General features: G+C 48.1%; 1 protein-coding gene across 1 annotated transcript in view; it reads left to right on the forward strand.

Moving 5' to 3' along the window:
* The window catches only part of LOC149438034 (uncharacterized), a 113,084-nt gene that overhangs the window by 20,841 nt on the left and 67,290 nt on the right, over positions 1-24,953 (forward strand). Inside the window, 2 exon segments of the mRNA XM_089660322.1 lie at positions 4,710-6,845; positions 6,848-6,927. Coding sequence (XP_089516448.1) covers positions 4,710-6,845; positions 6,848-6,927 — 2,216 coding nt within the window.

Raw genomic sequence — 24,953 nt, forward strand, 5'->3', positions numbered from 1 at the left:
TCCCGACCCAGGCCTCCCACAGGCAATTAATAACTTCAGGGAGGGTCCCCCTCAGACAAGAATGACCCCCCTTATAAAACATATTCAATGAACCCTCAAACAGGCATGAAAAAATAGACACCTTCCTCAATAGATAAACATATACACATAACCAGGTGCAGATGAGGTGAATAGAGGGAGGGCCCAAGGCCCCTGAGACCATGGCTGGAGGCACCCCAGTCCACCACAGCAAATGGCGACGGTGTCACCCGAAAACAATCCTTGAGCCATGGCCCCAGGGCCCGGAAGGCAACAAGCACAAATATAAAAGTCACTGAACCAACAGGAGCAACCAAAAGAGGCAATCAACCCATAAAAAATAGGAAAAAGGGTGCAAACGTCTCAAATTACTTGGACAGTAGATCATCTTTCTGGGAAGAGGACCTGGAATGCTTCTTTTGGACGGACCACTGCCAGGGAGAGGGAAATGGGAGACCTGGTGTCGGGAGCTGAAAGGACCAGTCCAGGAGGGACACCTGAGGTAGCTCGACCACACCTAGGAATGTGGGACAGTCTCCAAGAGTGCAGAATTGAGTGGATTTACCATGCTGTGAAGCTCAAAGTTGAAACGGAAATCGCCAATGATAGTGGATATGCCTTTCCTGCAACATCTGAGTGAGAGGACGCAGAGCCCTGCGCATGGCCAGAGTCTGGCGGGAGAGGTCAGGAAGTAGCATCACCGACACTTCATTGAATACAATGGTATCCTGCAAGCTGGCTGCACGCATGATGGTGTCTTTGATCTTGAAGTAGTGAACCCTGCACAAGGTGTCATGAACAAAAGATGGATCAGGATTCCTGGTGCCCAGCGTGTGATGTACTTGATCCGGCTCTATATAGGTGTCTTTAGGTCGCTGTAAGAGTTGATTGAAGATAGTGGTAACCACCGCGGCTAAATCTTTAGATTCAATGGATTCTGGGTGCCCCTAATCCGCATCTTGTTATGGCGGTTTCTGTCCTCAATGTCATCTTGTTGGTACATGAGATGTTGTATAGGGACCGTGTGGGAGTTAAGGGTCTCTTTGTGGGTTTGTAAGGCGTTAGTTGCGCCATCAGCAGTACTTTCAATCCTTTCCAGACACGTACAAACGTCTTGTTTAAGAGCACAAATTTCCTGTTTGTACGCTCAATATGTTTCACACATTGCTCAAAATCCGTCTTCATAGGGAGAGATTTGATGTAAGTGTGTAAGGATCGCATGTGGGACTGCAGATCCCAGCTATCCTCAGAACAGAGAGAAGCCGGAGAAGGGCTGCAGGACCCCTGTGTGTCCTGTGGTCTTAGTGTAGAAGAGGGGCTGTGGGACCCCTGTGTGTCCTCTGGTCTTAGTGTAGAAGAGGGGCTGTGGGACCCCTGTGTGTCCTGTGGTCTTAGTGTAGAAGAGGGGCTGTGGGACCCCTGTGTGTCCTGTGGTCTTAGTGTAGAAGAGGGGCTGTGGGACCCCTGTGTGTCCTGTGGTCTTAGTGTAGAAGAGGGGTTGTGGGACCCCTGTGTGTCCTGTGGTCTCAATGGTGAAGAGGGGCTGTGGGACCCCTGTGTGTCCTGTGGTCTCAATGGTGAAGAGGGGCTGTGGGACCCCTGTGTGTCCTGTGGTCTTAGTGTAGAAGAGGGGCTGTGGGACCCCTGTGTGTCCTGTGGTCTTAGTGTAGAAGAGGGGCTGTGGGACCCCTGTGTGTCCTGTGGTCTTAGTGTAGAAGAGGGGCTGTGGGACCCCTGTGTGTCCTGTGGTCTTAGTGTAGAAGAGGGGCTGTGGGACTCCAGTGTGTCCTGTGGTCTCAATGGTGAAGAGGGGCTGCGGGACCCCTGTGTGTCCTGTGGTCTCAATGGTGAAGAGGGGCTGTGGGACCCCTGTGTGTCCTGTGGTCTTAGTGCAGAAGAGGGGCTGTGGGACCCCTGTGTGTCCTGTGGTCTTAGTGTAGAAGAGGGGCTGCGGGACCCCTGTGTGTCCTGTGGTCTCAATGGTGAAGAAGAGGGGCTGTGGGACTCCAGTGTGTCCTGTGGTCTTAGTGTAGAAGAGGGGCTGTGGGACCCCTGTGTGTCCTGTGGTCTTAGTGTAGAAGAGGGGCTGCGGGACCCCTGTGTGTCCTGTGGTCTCAATGGTGAAGAGGGGCTGTGGGACCCCTGTGTGTCCTGTGGTCTCAATGGTGAAGAAGAGGGGCTGTGGGACCCCTGTGTGTCCTGTGGTCTTAGTGTAGAAGAGGGGCTGTGGGACCCCTGTGTGTCCTGTGGTCTTAGTGTAGAAGAGGGGCTGCGGGACCCCTGTGTGTCCTGCGGTCTCAATGGTGAAGAGGGGCTGTGGGACCCCTGTGTGTCCTGTGGTCTCAATGGTGAAGAAGAGGGGCTATGGGACCCCTGTGTGTCCTGTGGTCTCAGTGGTGAAGAGGGGCTGTGGGACTCCCGGGCGACCTGTGTTTGCAATGCAGAAGAGGGGCTGTGGGACTCCTGTGTGTCCTGTGGTCTTAGTGTAGAAGAGGGTCTGTGGGACTCCTGTGTGTCCTATGGTCTCAATGGTGAAGAAGAGGGGCTGTGGGACCCCTGTGTGTCCTGTGGTCTTAGTGTAGAAGAGGGGCTGTGGGACCCCTGTGTGTCCTGTGGTCTTAGTGTAGAAGAGGGGCTGTGGGACTCCAGTGTGTCCTGTGGTCTCAATGGTGAAAAAGAGGGGCTGCGGGACCCCTGTGTGTCCTGTGGTCTTAGTGTAGAAGAGGGGCTGCGGGACCCCTGTGTGTCCTGTGGTCTTAGTGTAGAAGAGGGGCTGTGGGACCCCTGTGTGTCCTGTAATCTCATAGCAGAAGAGGGGCTGTGGGAACCCTGTGTGTCCTGTAATCTCAGCAGAAGAGGGGCTGTGGGACCCCTGTGTGTCCTGTAATCTCATAGCAGAAGAGGGGCTGCGGGAACCCTGTGTGTCCTGTAATCTCATAGCAGAAGAGGGGCTGCGAGAACCCTGTGTGTCTCGTAATCTCCGCATAGGAGAGGGGCTGCAGGACTCCTGCAAGTCCTGTGGTATCAGTACAGGAGAAGGTGGTTTTGCAGGATCCCCAGGGAAAGAGAGATAGAGCCCCGTGGGCTTACCTGCCCATCTTCCGGCAGCCCTGTGTATAAGAGGGATGAGGAGGGGAGAGCCATCAGTGCCATCTTTGAGGCCGGGGTGCCCAAGGCCTCGGCCGTGGATTGGGCCAGGAACCGGATTATTGTGCCACCAGACCGGTCCCCCGTTGCTCCCTGGGGGGTCCAGTGTTGTTTCTTGCACATGAGGATGAATGTGGAGAGCCTGGGAGGAAAATAGGAGCCTGTGAAGGAGGTCCAGGCCAGGAGCTGTGCAGAAATGCTGCATAGCTTGTTATGCGCCAAGCCACGCACCCCGCTCTATATACTTTATGTTGTACATTACATACTCCTGACCCCTGCACTATATACTCTGTTGTACGCTACATACTCCTGACCCCTGCACTATATACTCTTTGATGTACATTACATTCTCCTGACCCCTGCACTATATAATCTGTTGTACATTACATCCTCCTGACCCCTGCACTATGTACTCTATGTTGTACATTACATACTCCTGACCCCTGCACTATATACTCTATGTTGTACATTACATACTCCTGACCCTTGCACTATATACTCTGTTGTGCATTACATACTCCTGACCCCTGCACTATATACTGGTTGTTGTACATTACATACTCCTGACCCCTGCACTATATACTCTATGCTGTACATTACATACTCCTGACCCCTGTGCTATATATTTTATGTTGTACATTACATACTCCTGACCCCTGCACTATATACTCTATGTTGTACATTACATACTCCTGACCCCTGCACTATATAATCTTTGTTGTACATTACATACTCCTGACCCCTGCACTATATACTCTATGGTGTACATTACATACTCCTGACCCCTGCACTATATACTCTGTTGTACATTACATACTCCTGACCCCTGCACTATATACTCTATGTTGTACATTACATACTCCTGACCCCTGCACTATATATTCTATGTTGTACATTACATACTCCTGACTTCTGCTCTCCCCCTTCCCCCACTGCTATATATACACATAATATGGATTCTCTTTTGTTACACCCATTTCCTCCCAGCTGGACATTTTATATCGGATGATGTGATTGGAGCACAGACTTTTACATGGTGATAATAATGTGATAACATCCTCCAACTTTGGACCCTTAAACAGAAAGTGATAATGAGGGAGGAGTCAATACCCCAATGATGGTGGTCTTCAGGATCAGTCCAGTCTTCATCTTGGTTGTTCTCCCCCCATCCTCACTCTCTGACCTCTGGTGGGGCTCAGCCCCGCTGTTCTTCATGACTAAATCATGGACTAAATAAGGAAGTGCAGTACTTCTTGTGTTGGGAAGATGGCGATGAGTGATAGAGGGGGTGGGGACCCTCGTCCTATAATCCCCTCATCACTGTCCCTCCTATAAAAGACAGTTCTGGTTGTTTCCTCACTCTCTGACTAAGGTCCATGAATAAAGAAATGACCTGGTAGGAGATCAGAGGAGCCATTTCCTAGTTCCCTTGAGGGTGGAATTGTAAGCTCCTCAGAGACCAAGCTGCCTGATGTGGGCGGAGTCCTGGTTTGGGGGAACCAATCAGCTCCTGTCTAGTAATCCTCTCTGTCTTTGTATTTTAGTCCATGGCCGGGAGATGAGGAAAACCTCCGAGGATTGTCTCACTTTGTCTCCAGACGGGAAAGTAGAAGATGAGGACATCACACAGTATAGTCCAGGAGAAAACCCGGCTCCCTCCAATGTCCATCCGGCACCACCCAGTGTAGATGGACCATCGGATTCCTCGTATCCTGAGGAACCTCAGACTGTGCGGGACCGGGCCGGCCTTCCAACAGGGAAGAGATTCTCCTGTACTGAGTGCGGGAAGGGTTTCCAATATAAATCCGGTCTTAATGTGCATAAAAAGTCTTGCACAGGAAAGAAGCCGTATTCCTGTCCTGAGTGCGGAAAATGTTACCATTCTAAATCCAAACTTAATGTGCATAAAGGATCTCACACAGGGAAGAAGTCCTATTCTTGTACTGTGTGCGGGAAATGCTTTTCAGACAAGTCCAATCTTTCTGCCCATCAGAGATTGCATACTGGGGAAAAGACATTTTCCTGTCCCGAGTGCGGGAAATGTTTTTCAGTCAAGTCCAGTCTTTGCATACATCAAAGATCTCACACGGGGGAGAAGCCATATTCATGTCCTGAGTGTTTGAAGGATTTCCAGCGTAAATCAGATCTTAATGTGCATAAAAGATCTCATACGGGGGAGAAGCCATATTCCTGTCCTGAGTGCGGGAAATGTTTTTCACAGATATCCAGTCTGCATAAACATCAGAGATCTCATACAGGGGAGAAGCCGTATTCCTGTCCTGAGTGCGGGAAATGTTTTTCACAGACATCCCATCTTTACAGTCATCAGAGATTTCATACGGGGGAGAAGCCGTATTCCTGTCCTGAGTGCAGGAAATGTTTTTCAAATAAGTCCAATCTTCATAAACATCAGAGATCTCACACGGGGGAGAAGCCTTATTTCTGTCCTGAGTGCGGGAAATGTTTTGTAGAAAAATCAAAACTTGACACACATCAGAGATCTCACACGGGGGAGAAGCCGTATTCCTGTCCTGAGTGCGGGAAATGTTTTTCAGATTCGTCCAGTCTTCATAAACATCAGAGATCTCACACGGGGGAAAAGCCTTATTCCTGTCCTGAGTGTGGGAAATGTTTTGTAGAAAAATCAAAACTTGACACACATCAGAGATCTTACACGGGGGAGAAGCCTTATTCCTGTCCTGAGTGCGGGAAACATTTTTCACAGAAGTCCCATCTTTCCAGACATCAGAGATCTCACACGGGGGAGAAGCCTTATTCCTGTCCTGAGTGTGGGAAATGTTTTGTAGAAAAATCTAACCGTGACACACATCAGAGATCTCACGCGGGGGAAAAGCCATATTCCTGCCTTGAATGCATGAAATGTTTTTCAGATAAGTCCAGCTTTCAAAGTCACCAGAGATCTCACACGGGGGAGAAGCCGTATTTTTGTCCTGAATGCGGGAAATGTTTTTCACATAAGTCCAATCTCTACATACATCAGAGATCTCACACGGGGGAGAAGCCATATTCCTGTTCTGAGTGCGGGAAATGTTTTTCATGCAAGTCCATTCTTTACATACATCAGAGATCTCACACAGGAGAGAGGCCGTATTCCTGTCCTGAGTGCGGGAAATGTTTTTTAACGAAGTCCCATCTTTATATACATCAGAGATCTCACATGGAGGAGAAGCCGTATTCCTGTCCTGAGTGCGGGAAATGTTTTTCACAGAAGTTCTCTTTTAACACACATCAGAGATCTCACACGGGGGAGAAGCCATATTCCTGTCCTGAGTGCGGAAAATGTTTTTCATACAAGTCCATTCTTTACACACATCAGAGATCTCACACAGGAGAGAGGCCGTATTCCTGTCCTGAGTGCAGGAAATGTTTTTTAAGGAAGTCCCATCTTTATACACATCAGAGATCTCACATGGAGGAGAAGCCGTATTCCTGTCCTGAGTGTGGGAAATGTTTTTCACAGAAGTCCTCTTTTAACACACATCAGAGATCTCACACGGGGGAGAAGCCATATTCCTGTCCTGAGTGCGGGAAATGTTTTTCACGTAAGTCCTCTCTTAACACACATCAGAGATCTCACACGGGGGAGGAGCCATATTCCTGTCCTGAGTGCGGGAAATGTTTTTCAGACAAGTCCAATTTTTCCAGACATCAGAGATCTCACACGGGGAAAAGCCACTTTCCTGTCCTGAGTGAGGGAAATTTTCCTCACTGAAGTCCTGTCTTCCTGTACATCAGGGGTCCCACACAACCCTGGAGGTGTATTAGTGCCTTGAGTGCGGGAAATGTCTTCTAGATGAATGTTGCTGGACATCCCAGCTCTCATGTGGGGAAGAAGCACACCCTGATATACACCTCAGATATACTCCATGGCTGATCTTCATCATGGAAGAAACAGTTTATAAGGAGATCAGAGGCCCCCAAAGACATGGATGAAGTGTGGGACCGAGTTGGCCATTGATGGCAGGAGAAGAATAAAAATGGAGTCCAGCCCTGTGATTGGCTGAGTACATTTTGTGGTGGGAGATTTCATAAACACTTATAGATCTATTAAGTAAAAGTTTAATAAATGTGACCGGCATTCACCCGGCTGTGACATCTTTTGGCCACATTTTATTTCATGTGATCATTGGCTCCAAATAGGGACCATCATTTCATATTCCGCGACTTTTACTGATGTAGGTATTTCAGGAAAATACTGCATTATGACCACTAGATGGAGCTGACAAAGGAAATCACTGTGTTAAATCACATAGGTCCAGAATTTGTCATGTCTGGATGGACACTTGTCTCTTCCGTCCAATGAATGTTCTATAAGTGGAGCCCTTAGTTCCCTTCATCAGGCATGGATTCATCTCCATCACTGAGGTCATCCTCATCACTTGTGAGTACAGAACACAATGAAGGATAGAAGGTCATCCAAGCAGCAATAACAAACCAACCATTCATTTACAGCTGAAAATGTGCATTCCGCCATTAAATGGCACAACGTTTTATAGGAATTAGTGTCATCTAGTGAACAAATGTAATATTTTACCCAAAAACAGGAAACAAAGGAGGTTGTGCTGAGTAACTAGATACCCAACACGCCCAGCCCTACAATGGTGTGATGATGAAACCAGGACAAACTTTGTCCTCAGAAATGGCCCCTAGGGGGCGCTATAAAAGCCTTTCCAGGTCCTCAGTGTAGAGGTGACCCTGAATCATGGATGGAGAATGATTGCTCTCACTCCGGCATGCATGGCGTGATGTAATGTGTGGTGCCATCCATGATCTTGTATGTAGGCACAGGTGGAATATTGGTTAGTATGTATGTGGGAACTCAATGATTAGGGGGCGGGGTTTTAGGTGTTTGGTGCACCTTTCATTTTTTCACTGTAATGCCAACATATAAGGAACCAATATCCCCCATATGATCGCATTTTGTGGTGACGGGTTCTCTTTAACCTCCCTAGCGGTCTGATTATGTCAGTATTTCTGTGCTCAAAGCGGTACATTTTTTTGCATGGAAATATGTATTTTTTTATTGTAGGCCTGTAATTTTTAGGAATAACTCACTGAAATCTGTCCGAACAAGAGTCTAGTAAACATCCCGGGGATGATAAAACTTGAAACAAGAAATCATAAATTATAATTTAATAAATAATCATAAAAACTAATAATAAATAATTTAATTCAATAATATAATCAAACCAAAAACACTGAAATGTGAAATAGAGCGCCAAGTTCTCACATCGCTGAGCTCAGTCGCAGAATCGTTTTCAGTGTCTGATGAGGAATTTCCCCCACCAATCATTATCACTCAATTCTGCAAGTGGTTCTGATTTACTATCGCTGTTCTCTAGCCGTCTAAAACCGCGTCTGACCTAAAGGGACGCTTTTTGGACGCCATGGACGTTTCTCAGTTTCCAGGCAGAAAGAACAGTAAAAATGCAGGCAGGGCACAGGACAAAGCACTCGGGACCAAATGTATGTGAAATGGTTTGATACAGGAATGTTATACTATGTGATTTTAGTGAATGTCACTTTTAGTCATTTTCAAATTTCCCGCCAGTTCCGTCCCCCCGTACATCCCGACACTCGCAGGGGACGGGACCCAGATGACAGATGCCGGCATCCGCCGGATTACATTGTCGGGGACAGTGCAGGGGGGACATCGTGGGAGCGCAGGACAAGGTAAGTGAAGAACAGATGCCGGAGCAACGCTGCATGGTAAGCCCGAGTGTAGCTCGGGGTTACGGCTTGTGGTACTGAAACTTTACCCCGAGCTACACTCGGGAATACCGTCAGGGAGGTTAATGAGACATCAGGTGTCTATCAGACCCCTCATGTGTCTCCTGCCCTCCATGGTGTCTATCAGACCCCTCATGTGTCTCCCGCCCTCCATGGTGTCTATCAGACCCCCCGTGTGTCTCCTGCCCTCCATGGTGTCTATCAGACCCCTCGTGTGTCTCTTGCCCTCCATGGTGTCTATCAGACCCCTCGTGTGTCTCTTGCCCTCCATGGTGTCTATCAGACCGCTTGTGAGTCTCCCACCCTCCATGGTGTCTATCAGACCCCTCGTGTGTCTCCCGCCCTCCATGGTGTCTATCAGACCCCTCATGTGTCTCCCGCCCTCAATTGTGTCTATCAGACCCCTCGTGTGTCTCCTGCCCTCCATGGTGTCTCTCAGACCCCTCGTGTGTCTCCCGCCCTCCATTGTGTCTATCAGACCCCTCGTGTGTCTCCTGCCCTCCATGGTGTCTCTCAGACCCCTTGTGTGTCTCCCGTCCTCCATGATGTCTATCAGACCCCTCATGTGTCTCCCGTCCTCCATGGTGTCTATCAGACCCCTCGTGTGTCTCCCGCCCTCCATTGTGTCTATCAGACCCCTCGTGTTTCTCCCGCCCTCCATGGTGTCTATCAGACCCCTCGTGTGTCTCCTGCCCTCCATGATGTCTATCAGACCCCTCGTGTGTCTCCCGTCCTCCATGTTGTCTATCAGACCCCTCGTGTTTCTCCCGCCCTCCATGATGTCTATCAGACCCCTCGTGTGTCTCCCGCCCTCCATGGTGTCTATCAGACCCCTCTTGTGTCTCCCACCCTCCATGGTGTCTATCAGACCCCTCGTGTGTCTCCCGACCTCCATGGTGTCTATCAGACCCCTCATGTGTCTCCCGTCCTCCATGGTGTCTATCAGACCCCTCGTGTGTCTCCCGCCCTCCATGATGTCTATCAGACCCCTCGTGTCTCCCGCCCTCCATGGTGTCTATCAGACCCCTTGTGTGTCTCCTGCCCTCCATGGTGTCTATCAGACCCCTCATGTGTCTCCCACTCTCCATGATGTCTATCAGACCCCTCATGTGTCTCCCACTCTCCATGATGTCTATCAGACCCCTCGTGTCTCCCGCCCTCCATGGTGTCTATCAGACCCCTTGTGTGTCTCCCGCCCTCCATGGTGTCTATCAGACCCCTCATGTGTCTCCTGCCCTCCACTGAAGATAATGGAGAGCAGATTGAGCTCCATTCACAGCTTCTCCGGTCACAGTGGTCAGGAATGATGGCACTGACCCCGGAAGTGGCCGAATACACATCACTTCTAGGGGTGATCAGCGATTGGTTGTTCTATGATCTTCCCCCTCTACCCAGTGGCACCCACTATGTGAGTGCTGGGCACAAAGGTGTGATAGCAGAGCCTGACAAAGATGGTGGGGGGTCTGTGGGGGCCATCCAGTGGTAATTTGGAAAGCTCCTCCTGTGACGGTGTCTGACAGCACATTTATTCTTCACCAGAATGTTCCAGAAGGTCCTGCTGGTCTCTGGGGAAAATGATTCCACCATTGGGGAAGGTTGGGGAAGGTTTCCCTGAACAGCATAATTTGGTGTTTGGAAATTCCCACCATTGGCCATGTCTGTAAAATATCTAATCCTCGTGTTTGCCGATCCTCTGGTACCGGTGAGATCAGAGATTTCCAGAACCAGGAAGGATCCATATCCTGTCCAATCAGGAAGCAGATTTCTGGCCTCACTCACATCTCTACTGTCCAATCAGATCCTCCAATGGTCTCCAGGAAGTACAGTACAGGGCCAAAGTTATGTCTGTTCCTGGGGGAATTTAACCCTTTGGTACCCAGGAGAATAAATAGGAGGGGCACAGCAGTGAATTGTGGGTGTGGCAAAATCACAGTGGGAGGAGCTTAAACATTTGCCTACTCATTGTGTAAGCAGTAACATAATTCACTTCCTTGTATCCACAAAATATAATTCAATGACTTCCACAGGGGAGAGTCTCACTGTCACGTTCCTCGGTTGGAGGCCGTAGCTTGTTAGCAGGTGACTGCCACGGTCGGTACCAGGAAGGCAGGCCGGGTTTAGTACCAGGGAAGCAGGCTGGGTTCAGTACCAGGAAGGCAGGCCCGGTTCAGTACCAGGAAGGCAGGCCGGGTTCAGTACCAGGAAGGCAGGCCCGGTTCAGTACCAGGGAAGCAGGCCGGGTTCAGTACCAGGTAAGCAGGCCGGGTTCAGTACCAGGAAAGCAGGCCGGGTTCAGTACCAGGAAAGCAGGCCGGGTTCAGTACCAGGAAGGCAGGCCGGGTTCAGTACCAGGAAAGCAGGCCGGGTTCAGTACCAGGGAAGCAGGCCGGGTTCAGTACCAGGAAGGCAGGCCGGGTTCAGTACCAGGGAAGCAGGCCGGGTTCAGTACCAGGAAGGCAGGCCGGGTTCAGTACCAGGGAAGCAGGCAGAACAAGGTCTAGTAGCAAGCCGAGGTCAGCACCAGGAGATCAGGCAGAGAATAGTCAGAGTAGAGTGCAGTGGTCAGGAGTATGTCATATACAGCCCTGTGTATAGAGTGCAGTGGTCAGGAGTATATCATATACAGCCCTTTGTATAGAGTGCAGTGGTCAGGAACATGTCATATACAGCCCTGTGTATAGAGTGCAGTGGTCAGGAGTATGTCATATACAGCCCTGTGTATAGAGTGCAGTGGTCAGGAATATGTCATATACAGCCCTGTGTATAGAGTGCAGTGGTCAGGAGTATGTCATATACAGCCCTGTGTATAGAGTGCAGTGGTCAGGAGTATATCATATACAGCCCTGTGTATAGAGTGCAGTGGTCAGGAATATGTCATATACAGCCCTGTGTATAGAGTGCAGTGGTCAGGAACATGTCATGTACAACCCTGTGTATAGAGTGCAGTGGTCAGGAACATGTCATATACAGCCCTGTGTATAGAGTGCAGTGGTCAGGAGTATATCATATACAGCCCTTTGTATAGAGTGCAGTGGTCAGGAACATGTCATATACAGCCCTGTGTATAGAGTGCAGTGGTCAGGAGTATGTCATATACAGCCCTGTGTATAGAGTGCAGTGGTCAGGAATATGTCATATACAGCCCTGTGTATAGAGTGCAGTGGTCAGGAGTATGTCATATACAGCCCTGTGTATAGAGTGCAGTGGTCAGGAATATGTCATATACAGCCCTGTGTATAGAGTGCAGTGGTCAGGAGTATGTCATATACAGCCCTGTGTATAGAGTGCAGTGGTCAGGAACATGTTATGTACAACCCTGTGTATAGAGTGCAGTGGTCAGGAACATGTCATATACAGCCCTGTGTATAGAGTGCAGTGGTCAGGAGTATGTCATGTACAGCCCTGTGTATAGAGTGCAGTGGTCAGGAACGTGTCATATACAACCCTGTGTATAGAGTGCAGTGGTCAGGAGTATGTCATATACAGCCCTTTGTATAGAGTGCAGTGGTCAGGAACATGTCATATACAACCCTGTGTACAGAGTGCAGTGGTCAGGAACATGTCATATACAGCCCTGTGTATAGAGTGCAGTGGTCAGGAGTATATCATATACAGCCCTGTGTATAGAGTGCAGTGGTCAGGAGTATGTCCTATACAGCCCTGTGTATAGAGTGCAGTGGTCAGGAGTATGTTATGTACAGCCCTGTGTATAGAGTGCAGTGGTCAGGAGTATGTCATATACAGCCCTGTGTATAGAGTGCAGTGGTCAGGAACATGTCATATCCAGCCCTGTGTATAGAGTGCAGTGGTCAGGAGTATGTCATATACAGCCCTGTGTATAGAGTGCAGTGGTCAGGAGTATGTCATATCCAGCCCTGTGTATAGAGTGCAGTGGTCAGGAGTATGTCATATACAGCCCTGTGTATAGAGTGCAGTGGTCAGGAGTATGTCATATACAGCCCTGTGTATAGAGTGCAGTGGTCAGGAGTATGTCATATACAGCCCTGTGTATAGAGTGCAGTGGTCAGGAGTATGTCATATACAGCCCTGTGTATAGAGTGCAGTGGTCAGGAGTATGTCATATACAGCCCTGTGTATGGAGTGTAATAGTCAAGTAAAACAGGCTAGAGAAGGAATCTGAAGAAAATGTCCATGATGGAGATGAGGGTTCCATATAGTATGAGCAGCATCACCCTTCACTCTGTAACCAAGACCTAGCCTGGCAATGCCCAGAATGACACCAATGAGTCTCTGACCAATCTCACGGTTGGATGGACTTTCTCTCTTTGATGATTTCCAGGTGACCATGAATTAGAGTTCCAATATCTCCCCGATGTTCTGCAGACAGATAGACATTTCCTGATGACTTATGGTGTACAGATTCCTCGTGTTCCCCGATATGAGCTCATACATTGGACTTGTTCAACTTTCCACCCAGGAGTGAATGGACTTGGACAGATACTCTCCCTATGTGGAGGACACGTGTCCTGGTATGGTTCAGGAGGGGACATGCTCACTCCCCTCCCCCTTCCCTGGGTAGCCAGGCTGCATGCTCAGATAAGAGTCTGGTACTGATTTTGGGGCACCTCCCAATTTTTATTTTTTCCCTACAATCAATACCCCACCTGAGAGGTCTAGGATGATTTTTGCTGGGGGGGGGGGGGGTAAGAAAAGTTCCTTTAACATTGTATTTATATTCACCTGTCAGCCAGGAAATCCCCAGCTGACTGCTGAATGGGCTGAGCGGGGATACGTCATCCAGGGACCCCGCAGGTTGCTGACCCCCTAACATCCAGCCTGAGCGGGAAGCTGCTCTATTTCACAGTATTAGAACTACTGCAGTCAGAGGTTCAACTCAGCTGAACACACATTCTGTTCTGACATTCACCCATTCCACAAACATGCTCCATTCTGTGTGACCCTGGGTTCAGTCCAAACCTGGAGCTCAGCTCTGTTAGTGTAGTGGTCCCTTACATTGGGGACCAGTGGGAGGACCCCCTTATATCAGTGGTCAGTGTAGTGGTCCCTTACATTGGGGACCAGTGGGAAGACCCCCTTATATCAGTGGTCAGTGTAGTGGTCCCTTACATTGGTGACCAGTGGGAGGACCCCCTTACATCAGTGGTCAGTGTAGTGGTCCCTTACATTGGGGACCAGTGGGAGGACCCCCTTATATCAGTGGTCAGTGTAGTGGTCCCTTACATTGGTCCCCAATGGGAGTAGGACCCCCTTATATCAGTGGTCAGTGTAGTGGTCCCTTACATTGGTCACCAATGGAAGAAGGATCCTCTTATATCAGTGGTCAGTGTAGTGGTCCCTTACATTGGTGACCAATGGGAGAAGGACCCCCTTATATCAGTGGTCAGTGTAGCGGTCCCTTACATTGGTGACCAATTGGAGAAGGACCCCCTTATATCAGTGTAGTGATCCCTTACATTGGTGACCAATGGGAGAAGGACCCCCTTATATCAGTGGTCAGTGTAGTGGTCCCTTACATTGGTGCCCAATGGGAGAAGAACCCCCTTTGTGTGTAGGTCAGGTGCAATGTTTTAGCCAATCACAGCGCATGATGATGTCACAGGGGGCGGGGCACCCAGTTGATATCACTGGGTAGCCCCACTCCTTAGATATTGTCAGGCCGGCGCACCATCAAGAGCAGAGTGTCTTTTTCCCCCTTTTATTTAGGGTAGCGGTGGCGGGAATTGTGCTTATTGTTGGAACTACTTTGGGGGACTTTTTTTATTTTTAATAAAGGACTTGTCAGAGACTGGCTCCTGTCATTTTTTACACTACATTTTTTTTTGTGAATGGGTAGCAGAACCATGTACCACATACTCATTCACATAGGGGGGCTGGGATCTGGGGGCCCCCTTGTTAAAGGGGCTTCCAGATTCTGATATGCCCTCCGCCCGCAGACCCCCACAACCACAGGCCACGGCTGTGGAGAAGAGGAATCTTTCCCCATCAACATGGGGACAGGGTTCTTTGGGGAGGGGAGCCCCCCGTCCCAAAGTGCCCCTCCCTGTTGAGGGCATGTGGCCTGGTATGGTTCAGGAAGGGAGGTGTTAAATCGTCCTCCCCTTTCCTTAACTGCTGGGTTGCATGCTCAGATAATGGTCTGGTACAGATTTTGGGGGACCCCCGCACCATTTTTTGGGGGGTTCTGCTCAAAATTCATACCAGACCCAAAGGGCTTGGTATGGATGGGGGGACACCATGCCAATTGTTTTGCCTATTTGTATTGCCAGCAATACTTTTGACATTCAGCTGTCAGCGGGGAAGCCCACTGACACCGGAAACATGAATGAATGTCTCACCAGTAAAATACGGCGTGACTTCATCATAGAACTCATACCGGATTGTAGTAGCTGAGCGGGATCTCACCATATACTCAGATCAGGAAGATACCGCTTAGTGAACTGTCCCCTGGGTTCAAAGTTCACAGTCAAACTTTCATTAGGTTCAAATATTCGACCACAAACCGAACAGAAGGGTGTTTGACCCATCACTAGTGGCCAGTGTAGTGGTCCTTTACATTGGTGACCAATGGGAGAAGGACCCCCCTTATATAGTTGTCATTCTTACATCATTGGTGGGAAGACCGGCCCCCTTACAGATCATTGATGCCATTTGTTACTGAGAGACAGGAATTGTTCATTGCTGAAGGAGCCTCTAGAAACCTTTGGAGGACCCCTGGCTGAGAAAGGCTGGACTAGGCAGTCATATATTTCTGTCCCCCTTGGTGGGAGTGGAGGTGACCCCTCTATAAGGATCTACAGTCCATACACACCCAGCACAAGGCCGGGCTCACACTACCAGACGCTTCTCGGGGCTGCAGTTCCTCTGAGCTCCACAAGGTGGGGATCTCACTTCTACCCAGACAGGAAGTCTCTATGGAAGACAGGAAGTGATGTCAGGTACAGACAGGAAGTGATGTCAGGGACAGACTGGAAGTGATGTCCGGTACAGACAGGAAGTGATGTCAGGCAGAAAGTAGAGAGGAGACGTTGGCAGAAGTGACAATAAGAGGTAATAAGATGTTATGTTCTATTTACACCCAGTAACCGCCCGTCATGTCCGTCCTCTTCCTCCATAGTCATATCCGTCCTCTTCCTCCATAGTCATATTCTTCCTCCATAGTCCTGTTTGTCATCTTCCTCCATAGTCATATCCGTCCTCTTCCTCCATAGTCCTGTCTGTCCTCTTCCTCCATAGTCATATCCGTCCTCTTCCTCCATAGTCACATCCGTCCTCTTCCTCCATAGTCACGTCCGTCCTCTTCCTCCATAGTCACGTCCGTCCTCTTCCTCCGTAGTCATGTCCATCCTCTTCCTCCATAGTCACTGTGACATCTTTTATCTCCAGCAGATGATGATACACACATATATAGTGTGGGAACCCAGATTAACCCCTTCAGGGGCAGAACATTCCCCCACTTCCGGGGCCGGAACATTCTCCTCATTGTGGAGAGGTGTCACCTTCTCTCCTTAGCCGTCTCCTGTAACGAGGGATGAGATTCAGATTTGGGTTGGACTGACATTTACACTTCCACACCCTTCCCTTGAAGATCCCACCCTCCCCCCACACCTGGCTACCTCCTCCATGTACCCCGGCTCCTCTGCCCCCCCTGCAGGCCTGGCGGATGGAGTGGAGGGGGATGAGTTCCTGGACCTCACCCCTTCTATCTCCCCGTGCAGCAACTCCCATATGAGGTCTCTCAGTCTTTGTGGTAGTTTGATGGAGGTGAATGGGCAGCCTGGCTTCTATGTATACTGTAGAGATGTGGGGGGGCATTTAGTACACACTGTTTACACACAGCAAGGTGATGGCGGGGGTGTGCATAGGGGTCTTCAACAACTATTCTACAACATGTGTATGCTGCACACCCATTGGTTACATTGAATTGCTAATTCCCTCTATCAGTCTCCAAAATGGTTACATTGTATTTCTTGTAACAAAGACTTATGTATTTCCTGAGCTCCTCATCTCCATCTAGTGGCCACAGTGTGGTATTTTACTACTGACCATGATAAAAGAAAATGTATCAGCTGGGAAAAAGTCTGAAACAATTTGCACAAAAGGACTTTCATGCAGATTTATTGAATGATTGTGCATGGGGTTTTTTATAAATAGACCCCCCAATCAACCCAATCTACCTGCTCCAATTCCCACTAGGAGCTGCCTGCCTATTAACCCCTTACATCCCCATCCTAACATTGTACAACCAATACAGTTCACATCATTTTTGGCCATCTGTCTACAGAGAAACCCACATAGATCACATGACCACACCAATAAAGATGGAGGAGGACCAGAGTCACATGACTGAGAGGATACTAAACCTCACCCTGGAGATCATCTACCTGCTGACCGGAGAGGTGAGGAGGATTCTGGGAGGTCACATGACATCACTCTTATCTCTAATAATAAAACACAGACCTGACCGGAGAGGTGAGGAGGATTCTGGGAGGTCACATGACATCACTCATCTCTATTAATAAAACACAGACCTGACCGGAGAGGTGAGGAGGATTCTGGGAGGTCACATGACATCACTCTTCTCTCTATTAATAAAACACAGACCTGACCGGAGAGGTGAGGAGGATTCTGGGAGATCACATGACATCACTTATCTCTATTAATAAAACACAGACCTGACCGGAGAGGTGAGGAGGATTCTGGGAGGTCACATGACACCACTCTTATCTCTATTAATAAAACACAGACCTGACCGGAGAGGTGAGGAGGATTCTGGGAGTCTAACATGATATTCCTATTGGTTCCTCAATACAGAGATTTCCTCTTCTGAAGTCAGGTGATCATATGACCATCACAGTGCCTCCATGTGACTCCCTAAACCCTGAGAGACACAACATGCAGAAGATTCTAGAAGTCACCAAGAAGATGATGGAGCTGCTGACTGGAGAGGTGAGCGGTGCCGGGAATTCTGGGACATTCTCCAGTAACAGACAAGGGATGTGTCTGGATGGTGACTGTATCATTGTGTGTGTCAGGTTCCTATAAGGTGTCAGGGTGTCACTGTCTATTTCTCCATGGAGGAGTGGGAGTATTTAGAAGGACACAAGGATCTCTACAAGGACGTCATGATGGACAATCAGCCGCCCCTCACATCACCGGGTAAGAGGAGACTTTATTGTAAAGGAGAGAGCAGTACGGAGGATCCACCTAGATCCCCCATCATCTGATAAACACATAGAAACAATGGATTCAGTCAGTGTGTGTGTTTCCTACAGATGGATCCAGTCATGGGAACCCACCAGAGAGATGTCCCCGTCCTCTGTATTCCCGGGATTCCACACAGGAAGGTCACACCATCCCTCGCCATTACAAGGTTGGTGGGATGGAGAATCTAGAACATGGACTTGTAAAGATGATGCGTGGATTGTTTATGTGAGTTTATATTTTACAGATGATATTTTCTCTCATTTCCTTGGTTTAGGGTGAAGATCTGATAGATATAAAAGTTGAGGTGAAATCAGAAGAAGAAGAGGCGTATGTGAGGGATGATCAGCAGTCTATGGAGGAGGATGGAATAACGGGGACATTTATAGAGGAGGACACTCCTACAGAGATCAGCACAGGTGGGTCATGAACACTAAATCCATTCCTCCACCCATACTGCTCACTGATTGGTCCAGAGTAGGGCGGGGACTGGGTGATATCAGCCTGTAATCCCCTGGTCACTTTCCTGAGCTGTGTTCCCCGTCCTGTATTCCTGGATTTCTGATACAGGAATATTAATATTATGAGTCTTAACCCTGCACTGTATACTTTATGTTGTACAATACATCATTTTGGTACTATACAGTATATTCCTAAGATTTGTATCCTATAATAAGTTGTACATTACATAGGCTTTTTACACCCATTTCCTCCCAGCTGGACATTTTATATCGGATGATGTGATTGGAGCACAGACTTTTACATGGTGATAATAATGTGATAACATCCTCCAACTTTGGACCCTTAAACAGAAAGTGATAATGAGGGAGGAGTCAATACTCCAATGATGGTGGTCTTCAGGATCAGTCCAGTCTTCATCTTGGTTGTTCTCCCCCCATCCTCACTCTCTGACCTCTGGTGGGGCTCAGCCCCGCTGTTCTTCATGACTAAATCATGGACTAAATAAGGAAGTGCAGTACTTCTTGTGTTGGGAAGATGGCGATGAGTGATAGAGGGGGTGGGGACCCTCGTCCTATAATCCCCTCATCACTGTCCCTCCTATAAAAGACAGTTCTGGTTGTTTCCTCACTCTCTGACTAAGGTCCATGAATAAAGAAATGACCTGGTAGGAGATCAGAGGAGCCATTTCCTAGTTCCCTTGAGGGTGGAATTGTAAGCTCCTCAGAGACCAAGCTGCCTGATGTGGGCGGAGTCCTGGTTTGGGGGAACCAATCAGCTCCTGTCTAGTAATCCTCTTTGTCTTTGTATTTTAGTCCATGGCCGGGAGATGAGGAAAACCTCTGAGGATTGTCTCACTTTGTCTCCAGACTGGAAAGTAGAAGATGAGGACATCACACAGTATTGTCCAGGAGAAAACCCAGCTCCCTCCAATGTCCATCCGGCACCACCCAGTGTAGATGGACCATCAGATTCCTCGTATCCTGAGGAACCTCAGACTGTTCGGGACCCGGCCGGCCTTCCAACAGGGAAGAGCTTCTCCTGCGCTCAGTGCGGGAAGGGTTTCCATTCTAAATTCCTTGTTAATAGGCATAAAAGGTCTCACACAGGGGAAAAACCATATTCCTGTCCTGAGTGCGGGAAAAGTTTTTCACAAAAGTCGAATCTTGTCAGACATCAGAGATCTCACACGGGGGAGAAGCCACTTTCCTGTTCTGAGTGCGGGAAATGTTTTTCACAGAAGTCCTATCTTTACACACACCAGATATCTCATGTGGGGGAGAAGCTGCATTGCTGTCCTGAGTGCGGGAAATGTTTTTCACATATTTCCTACCTTTACAGACATCAGAGATCTCACACGGGGGAGAAGCCATATTCTTGCCTTGAATGTGGGAAATGTTTTGTGGAAAAATCAAAACTTGTAACACATCAGAGATCTCACACGGGGGAGAAGCCGTATTCTTGTCCTGAGTGCGGGAAATGTTTTTCACAGAAGTCCTGTCTTTCCATACATCAAAGATCTCACACGGCAGAGAAGCCACTTTGCTGTTCTGAATGCGGGAAATGTTTTTCAGATAAATACAATCTTTACACACATCAGAGATCTCACACGGGTGAAAAGCCATTTTCCTGTCCTGTGTGCGGGAAATGTTTTTCACAAAAGTCCAATCTTTACACACATCAGAGATCTCACACGGGGGAGAAGCCGTATTCCTGTCCTGAGTGTGGGAAATGTTTTTCAGATAAATCCAATCTTAACACACATCAGGGAACCCACACAGGAGTAAAGCCGTATTCCTGTCCTGAGTGTGGGAAATGTTTTTCAGACAAGTCCCATCTTTACACACATCAGAGATCTCACATGGGGAAGAAGCCACTTTCCTGTCCTGAGTGAGGGAAATGTTCCTCACTGAAGTCCTGTCTTCCTGTACATCGGGTCCCACACAACCCTGGAGGTGTATTAGTGCCTTGAGTGCGGGAAATGTCTTCTAGATGAATGTTGCTGGACATCCCAGCTCTCATGTGGGGAAGAAGCACACCCTGATATACACCTCAGATATACTCCATGGCTGATCTTCATCATGGAAGAAACAGTTCATAAGGAGATCAGAGGTCCCCAAAGACATGGATGAAGTGTGGGACCGGGTTGGCCATTGATAGCAGGAGAAGAATAAAAATGGAGTCCTGACCTGTCATTGGCTGAGTACATTTTGTGGTGGGAGATTTCACAAACACTTAGAGGTTTATTTTTTCTTCTGATTGTTGAATGAAGGTGATTGTCATTCGCTCAGCTGTAACGAGTGGTGGTCTTATTTTATTTCATCACATCGTTGGCTCCATCTAGTGACCATAATATCATAGTGTGCTATATTTACTGATGGAGGTATTTCAGGAAACGTCCTTCATTATGGTCACTAGGTGGCGCTGCTTATCATAGGAAATCACTGTTATAGGAATACAATGGCCAGAATTTGTAATGTCTGAATAAGTGATTGTCACATTTTTCCTATGAATTATAATTAGACCCCTTCGTTTCCTGTCAGGCCGGGTTTCATACAGATTCCTGAGATCTTACTCCTGTACTTGTAGCGCCCTCTAATGTGCTACTAGAATAGTGTAGTGTATCATAGGTAAAATCATTGTGTAGGACTCATGGTAGTTGTTTGAGTCTGTGATTGAGGTCGGGTTATTGCACGTCAGCTGGATTACTCGACTGGTTGTAGCTCTATCACCTCCTCCTGACCCTGGAGGACCACAGAACCTTCCAGAAGTCAGTAAACAGGAAGGGGTGGAGGCCTAATCTGCATATTCATGGGGGTCTGGCCATTTTCAGATTTGGTGGACTGGACTATAAATATGGAAGAGTCAGGCTGACAGAGGGGTTGGGAGTGCTGAGGAGCCTGTCGGTGCCTGGGTAGGGTCCCTTAGGTCCGAGGGGGGCTGGGCTGGCTCAGAAGGTTACATTCAATAGTAAGGAGTGAATGGGATCGAGACCTGATCTGCAGGGACTGATGGCTTTCAGGAAAAGAAAAGTCCAGGATCTGCTTTGTACATTATTTATTAATTTATTTCAGGTACTTATATAGCGCCATCAATTTACACAGCGCTTTACATATATATTGTACATTCACATCAGTCCCTAACCCTCAAGGGGCGTACAATCTAAGGTTCCTAACTTACATTCATACATACACATACTAGGGCCAATTTAGACAGGAGCCAATTAACCTACCAGCATGTCTTTGGCATGTGGGAGGAAACCGGAGTACCCGGAGGAAACCCACGCAGGCACAGGGAGAACATGCAAACTCCAGGCAGGTGGTGCTATGGTTGGGATTTGAACCGGTGACCCGAGTACTGCCAGGCAGAAGTGCTAACCACTTAGTCACTGTGCTGCCCGATAGGAGGGTAGTGTCCCCCTTCCATTGATTCAAGCCAATTGGGCATCCCATAATCCCTATTTCTGTATCCAAGTTGAATTCCCCTCATAAAATAACAAAGCTAAGCCCATGGACTGGTCACTGTCTTTGGATGGAAGTCTGTGTGAAAGAAATACCTGAGCTGATGAGACGGGTACTCAGCGACCTGCCACTAGTCATCTACACAGTGGATCTGAGCTCAGGACTATGGTAGTGGTGGTGGGTATTGTGACTGATGTTAGATCTACTTCGGGGGATGGGTTTTTTGGTGTTTCAATAAAGGACTTGTCAAAGAATGTCTTCAGACTCATAGTAGTTGTCAAGTTATTGCAGGTCAGCTGGATGACTCCACAAGTTGTGGCTCTATCACCTTCTCCTGACCCTGGAGGACCATAGACCCTTCCAGAAATCGGTGGGCAGGATGGGGTAGAGGCCTAACCTACATATTCATGGAGAGTACGGCCAATCACAGCTTTGGAGGCCCTGGTAGAGTGGTGGACTGGCCTATCAATATGGGAGAGTCAGGCTGACAGAGGGGTCGGGTGGAAGATGGAGTTCTGAGGAGACTGTCGGTACCTGGGAGGTGACCCCTAGGTCTGGCGGGGGCATCCTCCAGGTCGGGCTCAGGCCGGCTCAGGAGGACACATCCAACAGTAAGGAGTAAATGGGACTGAGACCTGAAGCAGCAGAGAGCAAAGAGGGCAGTGTGAATACAGCAGCATTCTGTGGGATCTACAAGGAGAAAGACTGCCACACGTAGCAAGCGTCCTGATTACAGTGCTGGGCTCAATCCTTTATCCTTGTCCCGGGAGATCTTCCAAGAAGCCAGGAGCTGGTAGTACTTGTACGCTGTGGAACTGGATTAAAGGGGATTAACCCAACAATATTAAACCAAACCATCAGGGAGGGCGTGCCTGTAGATGAGCTGGTTCCTCTGGATGAACGTCTGTGCACAGGCAGTGCCCAGAATGTGCAGAAATTGGTCACCTGCTAATACTAATGCGCATGCTCATTCTGGTGCGCATTCTTGTGTATGGAATTGTGCAATCACACGTTCTGGTGCACGCCAGTTGTTATGGACTGAACACCTCCCGGTACGGTTCACGGTAAAACATTCAAACAGACCAAGTTTGTGAACATCGAACCTACTTTAAGTCTATGGGACTCGAACATGCTAATTCAAAAGTGCCCAATCTGAAGGTTTATATGTACGGTATTGGCCATAAAAGTGGTATGGGGACTCGGGGACTGCCCTGAGGGACATAAATCAGGGAAAAACATATTTTCAAAGAGTAAAGGGGCAGTCATTTCTCATTGCTTAATGTAAAAAAAAAAATATTCCTTTCAATATCATGCCTGGGGGTCCCCTTAAACTACCTGCAAAAGTTGCAGATCTGTACATTGTATAGAACCTGCTGCAGCAGGACTGACACCATAACCCTTCAGTTATTCTTGCATAAGTCGCTGATCGCCACCATATGTCGCTGATCGCCACCATAAGTCGCTGATCGCCACCATATGTCACTGATCGTCGCCATAAGTCACTGATCGCCGCCATAAGTCACTGATCGCCACCATAAGTCACTGATCGCCACCATATGTCACTGATCGTCGCCATAAGTCACTGATCGCCTCTATAAGTCACTGATCGCCACCATTTTTTAGTAGAAAAAAAAATTCCAGTATATATACCACCATTTGTAAATGCTATAACTTTCACATAAACCAATTAATTTACACGTATTGGGATTTTTCCTTAGCAAAGACATGGAGCAGAATACATTTTGGCCGAAATTTATGACGAAATTTGATTTAAAAATTTTTTACTGGACAAAATATTTTTTTCTCAAAATTGTCTGTGGACCCAACTCCAAACTCAACTAGCTAAACAATTCCCATTTTCATGGGAAACAAACAGCATTCCTTACCTAGGAATCAGACTCACACCAGCGACAGACCATCTATACACAGCAAACCACAAAATATTGCTTGAAACTATACCCCGAGAACTAAACACTTTACGTACCTCCAAACTCTCCAAACTAGGCCGCGTGGCGACACTAAAAAGGTATATTTTACCCAAAATCTTTTATATATTCCGCACACTCCCCTTACCAGTCCCTAATTCATTCTTCTCTAAACTACAAACAATTCTCACAAAATTCATATGGAACTCGAAAAAACCAGGATGTACCACCAATCTTCTAATCAGACCTACAACTAAAGGAGGAGCAGGACTCCCACACCTCAAATCTTATTACACAGCTACCCTCTTAGACCAATTATATTTCTGGTGGAATCCTTCGAAGGAAAAAATCTAGTCCATAATGGAAGCCCTCCCTTTTCAACCACTTAAACCCCAAAATATACTCTTGACCCTACCGTCCAAACGTATACCACCCCAACTAAATCATCCCTGCATCGTAGCCTCCCTACAAGCTTGGCGGGACCTTCTATCCACTAAATTCAAAGACATTAAACATGTACCTACTCCAACCAACATACTATACCTCTTCATCCCCTCACTGGACCTATCTCAATGGACAAAACAAGGAATAACCAACATAAGGGACCTCTACACCAATCATTCCTTTTACCCCTTCCAAACTCTCCAATCCAAATATAATATTCCTACCAGGGGCAGACTGACCATTCGAGCACTAGGGCACTGCCCGAGGGCCCGGGGTCAGTAGGGGGCCCCATAAAATGCCCCTGGTACCTTTTATAGGCTTTTTTGGGTGTGTTTTGAGTGTGGGCAAGGACACAGGGGCCCCATGATCCCCAGTTGCCCGGGGGCCCCATGAGTTTTCAGTCCACCCCTGATTCCTACTGCTGAAAATGTTACATACCTCAGAATCGCTCATTGTCTACTAACAACTAATTTACCCCACAATACTATAATACCAAACACAGCCTACATCTTCTTCACCAAACCCCAATACCCGGGTAAAGGTATATCCACTTTCTATACACACC

The sequence above is a fragment of the Staurois parvus genome, unplaced genomic scaffold (genome assembly GCF_062004578.1).
Source record: "Staurois parvus isolate SC_StPar_1 unplaced genomic scaffold, SC_StPar_1.0 ptg001224l, whole genome shotgun sequence".
Lineage (NCBI taxonomy): Eukaryota > Metazoa > Chordata > Amphibia > Anura > Ranidae > Staurois > Staurois parvus.